The following is a 7,500-nucleotide window of genomic DNA, read 5'->3' as shown; positions in this document are numbered from 1 at the left end:
TGTAAGCTGTTGCCAAGCAAGACAGACACGCACTCGCGCACACACACACACACACACACACACACACACACACACACACACTCTGTTACGACATCAGCACCCAGCCCAACTTGAGAGCGCTGAGAGGCTTTAATTCATAAGGGAATGGATGCGTATGTCTGAGGTGGGACCAGAGTTTGGAATGGAAGCCATGCATCCCCATTCTATTCCGGGAGAGGACCGTGTGGAATCCATAACAATGTCATCAATCCACAACAACAACACGGATGTCATTTATATGGTAATATACTCAGAGAAGCGGCCTGAGTCAGGGACTGAGCCTAACTGACGCTCAGCCGTGTGTGTGTGTGTGTGTGTTGGAATCCAAACCCCCTCTGCCGCGGGTGCAGAGACATCCTCAAACCAGCTCCAGGAGGAGTAAATGTTTTAATCAGTGGCCACGAGGAGTCATGGCACCGTGCGCAGGAGGAGCGAAGGCCCCGGGAGCCGAGGCGCACGGGACGAGGGCGCTCGGCATGGCCCAAACAGCCGTTTATTATCACCGTTTATTATCACACCGATGCCACGCTGCCCTTGACTCGAGAGAACGCTCGAGCCTGTATTAAACCATTGTGGCCACGGCTCCTCGCGAGGAAGAGAGGGACGTGTTATGGACGTGTTATGGGTGTTATGGGTCTCGTGCGCAGAAACGCAGTACTCCTGGTTAACAAGTACCGGATGCGCGAGGTTCGCTGTGTGTAGGTATTCTCTACCACTGTCATTACGGTACGGGGGTGGAGGGGAGGGGCAGTGAGGCTTAAAATTAGGGGGAAAAAAAACATTTTTTATTTCTTTTGTTTTCTTTGCGTTTTTTTGGTTTTCAGTGAATATAATGGTTTTCAGTGAATATTATATTGTGGGACATGCAGTGCGATTCTGTTGCGCACAAACCGGCCCGTTGTGAAACAATAACCAATTATTCTGTTTCACGACATGCACTGCGAAGCGTAAGCCATGCATTGCTGAACGACACGGTTTCTCCGCTTCTAACGGGATATGCAAGGTTTCGTGCAGCCGGCCGTCCTCACGCGTCCGTCGTGGCCTGACGAGGAGGCTTGGCCTTCCGCCAAATTAGCTAAATAATTGCGGTGACCGAGTACAAGGCTCGGGCCGTCGAGGGGAGCCGCAAAACAGCGCCGGTTCACTTGAGCCGGAAGCCCGGCGCTGTTTTGAAGGGATTATGATTTGAGCTGTAGTCCTGAGGCGCTCCGAGTGGGAGAAGTTAAGTGTAAAAGTGTTTGGAGTTTGTGTTGTTGTTGTTGTTGTGGTTTGGGGAGGAAATTTATAAATTGTTTGACTTAAAAAGCAGCTCTTTGAAGTAAATAAATAGCGAGGCTTCTTAATTAAAGCGAATGCATGATTTCTGATCGTGCCTCGTAATTGACAACTGTGACGAGCCTGTAGGAAGTGTGTGTGTGTGTGTGTGTGTGTGTGTGTGTTCTGATAGGCCCAACACATCCTGAAACATAAGACACAATAAGCCCCACACGAGAGTCCAGCATCTTCCCAGCAGTCAGTACGGATGCTGCAGTGGCCATAAGATGGCCTCCAGGGGTACGACACTGGAGACCCAGCAGCGTTACAGTGCTACAGCGTTAGAGATACAGCGCTACAGCGTTAGAGATACAGCGCTACAGCGTTAGAGTTACAGCGCTACAGCGTTAGAGATACAGCGCTACAGCGTTAGAGATACAGCGTTAGAGATACAGCGCTACAGCGTTAGAGTTACAGCGCTACAGCGTTAGAGTTACAGCGCTACAGAGTTACAGCGCTACAGCGTTAGAGATACAGCGCTACAGCGTTAGAGATACAGCGCTACAGCGTTAGAGATACAGAGTTAGAGATACAGTGCTACAGCGTTAGAGTTACAGCGCTACAGCGTTAGAGATACAGCGCTACAGCGTTACAGTGCTACAGCGTTAGAGTTACAGCGCTACAGCGTTAGAGATACAGCGCTACAGCGTTAGAGTTACAGCGCTACAGAGTTACAGCGCTACAGCGTTAGAGATACAGCGCTACAGCGTTAGAGATACAGCGCTACAGCATTAGGGTTACAGCGCTACAGCGTTAGATACAGCGCTACAGCATTAGGGTTACAGCGCTACAGCGTTAGAGATACAGCGCTACAGCGTTAGAGTTACAGCGCTACAGCGTTAGAGATACAGTGCTACAGCGTTACAGTGCTACAGCGTTAGAGATACAGCGCTACAGCGTTAGAGATACAGCGCTACAGCGTTAGAGTTACAGCGCTACAGCGTTAGAGATACAGCGCTACAGAGTTACAGCGCTACAGAGTTACAGCGCTACAGCGTTAGAGATACAGCGCTACAGCGTTAGAGATACAGCGCTACAGCGTTAGAGTTACAGCGCTACAGAGTTACAGCGCCGCAGCAATGCAGGGAGTCGCGCTGCCAGTCCATATCTGCCCAACAATCAGTGAGCGTCACTGAACATTTTCATGCTCCGTATGCTGTTTAACCTACTCTCTCTCGCTCTCTCGCTCTCGAGCAGCCGTTTCTACGATTAGCTGCGCTTTTGTTTTTCGTCTTGTGTCGTTTCTTCTTTTCCCTCATTCTACAGATGGTGTCTGTAGAAGAGGAGCTCCGAGGTGTTACTGGGACTTCGTTTGAGCAAAAAAATGGAGAGGGGAGGGGAGGAGAGGGGAGGAGAGGGGAGGGGAGGAGAGGGGAGGGGAGGAGAGAGGAGGAGAGGAGAGGGGAGGGGAGGGGAGGGGGGCTGTATAGGGAAAAGATGATGAATGGCACTCATTAAGGTAGTAATTTGTCACTTTCCATGTGACTGGGCTCCAGCTGTCTCTCCCAGTGCTTTTTGGCCTCTTTGGCTTTCCGTCTCCTGGACGGACAGATGGGCGGAGAGAAGAAGCATCGTGCCCCTGCTCCAGACCGGGACGCCAGAGTGTGCGTCCGTGTGCAAAATAGCAACCAGAGGTTCCGTAAGAGTAATCCCGCATCCCGCATTACCGGATCCCCGCGGGACGTCAGTCCCGAGTCCGCGGAGGGCCGGCTGTTTTTCCATCGTCTGCCTGCGATCCTGCAGCCCCTGTCCCGCTGCTACGTCGGAGGTCCACCCGCGCTGACATCCAGGCCCTCGTAACAGGGACAGTGCTGTCATGATGAAGAGATTAAAGTGGGGAAGACAGAATCATCTAGAGAAATGCCCCCCCCCGCCCCCCGCCCGACCAAACCTTTGTTCTAATAACACACAAAGCAATTTACACTGACCTTTATAGAAATGTAGCAAAAGTAAATTACAATAGTTAAAAAATGCCCCTGAGCCTAATTGCAAAGGAAATTAAGTTTCTCATAATTGCTTTTGGCCATCTAATGCAATTTATCCTTTTTTTTGTAATTAACATGATTTAAAATTTTAATAACCCCCCCTCCCCACTCCAGTGTGTACACACACACACCAATATATACATTTTCACATACACACTTCACCCATTTCTTCTGCCCACTGTCACTAATGCTCACGGGGTCAGTGACTTATTCCAAATGGTGTCATTGTTCTGTTGGGGGAAAAAAACTATAATAAAATCTCGAATTTTGCATGAGATCAAAAAATTATTTTATGACAACTCTCCCTATAAACCAGCAGTTTTCACAACTGGATAGGACGTATAACGAAATACACTTTGGTTCATGGTGTTACTAATAGTTTCCATCTGTTCAGGAAGAGTCTACAGAAGTTTAGTGTTTCACTTTCCCGACTGCAGTGCTGGGTGAAGCATTACTGTGGTAACAAGACCTGCTCTAATTAAACACCGTCATTGTAAATCAGACATATTCAAATATTTCCAAAGCGGTAATGAAAATAAATGCTATAATTACGTCAGCACAAGTCTGTACCAAAAATTCCGAAAGAGCACGAATGTCTGTTTTTTCCAGTAGCTCGAGGACCCCCGCTGGTTTGGGTAGAGGGGGGTGGATTGCACTTCCTCACCCACCTTCTTTTTCAGACCCGCAGGGCACGTCACGTCAAAACGCGCACACCTGACAAAGGAGCACCTCTGTATTTCATTATCACTAAGAAACAGCAGTGACACACTGGGACATTGTGAGAGTTCAGGGATCACATCACTGGAAAGAAAACAGATAATCATATTCATGATAATAATAATAATAACAATAATAGTAGTAATATCATGTCACGTTAGGTTAAACGTTGCAATAGAGGTAAAAAATAAAGCTTGCCTGAGAAAGGTTCAGTGATCTACGATGAGGAAATGAGAAACGGACTCAGTCTCTCGTTTCTGGAAGTCTCTGGAAGTCTTTGCCTAGAGGATGTTTTCATGCCGACTTGTATGTTTGGCTGTTTTTTCTGGGTCAGAGCTTTTGAGTCCTTACTCTTACAGACAGTGGAGGAAAGATTTGTAAAGATTTTTTAAAGCAAAACGAAACAATGACAAAGTTGAAGATTTTTTTTTTTTTTGCTATTGATTTTTAAGTTGTCAAAGAGCTTTTGTGGAGAGTTCAAAAGCTCTTTGTCTGTCTGTCTGTCTGTTTGTCTGTCTGTCTGTTGCTAAATTGCAAAGATTCCACTCTGCAAACAAACATTCAGGACCCCGATATAGCCTACGGAGGCCTTCCATGTGAAGTTTTCATTGTGTGAACATTTGAACGTTTCGGCGCTGTAACCCTGTGGAACGCTGGGCTTTCATGTTCCCGTGCGAATGGAAGGACACAAAGCATCCAGACGTTTGAACCATAAAGCTTTGGACGGCTCACATGCAGCATTCGGAACGAGCCTTTTATCAGCCAGTACCTATTGATACGTCCGTGATAAAGTCTTGTGTCCGTAAGTCACACAATTTAGTTTATTTGTTAGCTCAACCGGCGATTATTTCTCTTTGGAACCAAATTTTTTTAACTTTTAAACGGCCCGTTTAATGGTTAAGTAAAGAGCCTCTAAAAGGGGCTTCTCTCTCTCTCTCGCATGTGCGGATATTGAAAAGACGCGCTGAATTCCCAGAAGTAACAGGATCGGGTTGCTTTCATCTCCGTAATCGCACGCTGGCTGTAAACATAAGGCTCCTCTCCTCCTTTTCTCCTCGTTCTCTGTCTGTAAGGACCCAGGCTGTCTTCCCTGGGGTCCGCTAAACACGGCGTATACACCTGTTCGCGGCAGGAGCGCCGCGTGTACAATAAGAGCCCCCCGTCTGGAGGCGTCCCGAGGTCAGAGTTCATTTTGGAGGGGATGGAAGCGGGGGATGGAGTGGGCGAGACGGGGCGCTCCGAGTTGGCACGCGTGTGTGTGGTTGTGCGGACGTGTGCGTTGGGGCCGAGCAGAGTCTAAAGCTGCAGGGTGGGGCTGCGCATGGTCTGAGTCTAATCCTGCAGAGTGTGGAAGGAGCTCCAGAGGGTCCGATTACTGATAATCAAGGCACAATCTCACCTGTACCTCTTTCACCCATCCTGTTCTCATCAGGCTAACTCTATACCGGACCTCTCTCACTCGCCCTCGCTATGGTTCCAGGGGCATTCTGGGAAGAGTCAGAGAGAGAGAGAGAGAGAGAGAGAGCGAGCGAGCAAGGGCGGCAGAGCAGAAAAGGTCTGCGTGAAGTGGTCTCCATTAACTTCCTCAAAGTCTTTTGCCAAAAGCGCTCGTTTAAAGCCGCGTCCCCCCACCCCCGTTCCTGCTCCCAGGCTCGTCGGCGCATGAAAGCGCTCTCTCCGGCCGTGCCGTTTGCCTTTTCCGTGTTCTAGGGGGTGACAGCACACCTCAGAGTTGGAGGGGGCACCAATACCGTGGCGGAGGGCTTATAATTGCTCTCTGCGCCTTAATCCCAATTACAGCGATGAAGGACCATGAATGCCCCCCCCCGAGCCCGGATCCCCATCGCGGCGGATCTCGAAGCCACGGCGGCCCGGGCCCACGGAGGGGAAGACTAAAGGAAGGAGGGCATCTTGTCTCTCTCTCTCCATCACTCTGCTTTTCCCCACTGTAATTAAAGGAGATGATAAACCTTCTAATTCATCATCTTCTCACGGCCGGCGACCATAGTTACTTGTGTGTGTGTGGGGCGGGGGGGGGGGGCTTGTTTTCAGTGTCACCTCCGATGTCGGTGCAATTATAGAAAAATCCAAAGACGTCCGTTACAGAAATGACGGCTCGACGCCCCTTGCTGATTTCGGCCTGAGATGGGGGGGGGGGGGGGGGGAAGCCGCTTGACAGACGACTGGCTCTTGTAGTCATATATTATGCAGGTGTCTTGCGAGATCCTTAGGGAAATCACATGCAAGACATCTATATTAGAGTCATGCAGAGGGCGCGGGATTGTGTGTTCGCACGGGCGCGTGGGTGTGTGTGTGTGGTTGTGTGGCACAAAAGTGCTGGTAGCAGCATTTCCAGTCGACGCATACGGCCACGGCACGGTCCTCCTCCTCCTCCGCGTCAGTTCCGCAGCTAGCACCCACGACCTTCCAGCCGCCGTTACGCCGGCTGACGAACCGCCCGTGCTGAAAACACTCGCCTTATTACGTGCGATTTGAATGACGTTTTAATTTCGGCTGGTTCGAGCGCATGGCGAAGCGCTCTCGTGAGCGCGTCCGCCCGGTCTCGGCGTCCATCTGTAACCCACTCCTCCTCTTCCTCCTCCTCCTCTCTCTCTCTCTCTCTCTCTCTCTCTCCGTTCTTCAGGTCGCCCTCTCCCTCCCTCCGCTGCCACCTCCAGCCTCCTGCCCCCTGCCCCATCCCCGCCTGCCCAGCCTTCCATCAGGGAGTGCCAGGTGCCCCTGCTGAACAGCTCGTCCCACACCATGCTGGAGCCCCACCCAGAGGACCAGATCTCCCCCAACTCCTACCTGCTTCGGGCCCAGCCCACCACGGGTAAGCTCCACCCTCTCCTCTGCCATTGGCTCTCTCGCAGGTGTGGCAATCCTCCCGGAAGCGCTCTGTCGCTCTGGTCGCGGCATCTTGACGATGGTTCCTGCACGGCAAACACCCAGCACGCACCTGGCCGAAACGTGCATTCGTTCCTTCTTAACGTCCCCTCGCGGCGTTTTAATCTGTCCGGTTTTATTCTGTTTTTCATGGGTTTTATTTCTTTTGGTAACCGGTTGCACCTCTCTTTTACTGTTCTTATGCTTTTGGTCTTAGTTCCTCCCGCTCCCGGTTTCCAAAGTGTTTGTTCTTTTTCGTCTGGCCTGAGCCCCTCTTCCTTTTCTCGGTGTTTACTTGGGATCGTTAATCCATCCGCCTCGACTGGAAATCACTCCGGGTCGAGTCTTGGTGCTTTGAAACGGGCCGTACAAAACAAAACAAACCAAAAAGCAAGAAAGGTGACTTAACTAAACGCGGTCCTTGCCAAAATAACGACTTAAAAAGCATGCTTGTGCTTACCGGGTAATAAAACGTTACAACTGTCCCCAGGCAGCAGGTCCAGTGCCCCGGGGTGTGGAGTGAGGGGCAGTTAAAACTCCTGTGTGCAACTCCGCTTCT

At 50.4% G+C, this 7,500-nt stretch overlaps 1 protein-coding gene across 11 annotated transcripts in view; it reads left to right on the top strand.

Annotated features, from left to right (window-relative positions):
- Positions 1 to 7,500, top strand: part of tenm2a (teneurin transmembrane protein 2a) — a 195,750-nt gene that overhangs the window by 122,873 nt on the left and 65,377 nt on the right. For 10 of the 11 annotated variants that reach the window (XM_081698482.1, XM_081698477.1, XM_081698476.1 and 7 more), the window contains one exon: positions 6,700 to 6,888. The exons of the other annotated variant lie outside the window; for it this stretch is intronic. In XM_081698482.1, the coding sequence (XP_081554608.1) occupies positions 6,700 to 6,888 (189 nt within the window). The remainder of the gene's footprint in view (positions 1 to 6,699; positions 6,889 to 7,500) is intronic. 11 annotated transcript variants of the gene reach the window in all.

The sequence above is a fragment of the Electrophorus electricus genome, chromosome 16, assembly GCF_041902795.1.
Source record: "Electrophorus electricus isolate QZ-2024a chromosome 16, ASM4190279v1, whole genome shotgun sequence".
Lineage (NCBI taxonomy): Eukaryota > Metazoa > Chordata > Actinopteri > Gymnotiformes > Gymnotidae > Electrophorus > Electrophorus electricus.
This window is presented reverse-complemented; position numbering and strand designations above follow the sequence as displayed.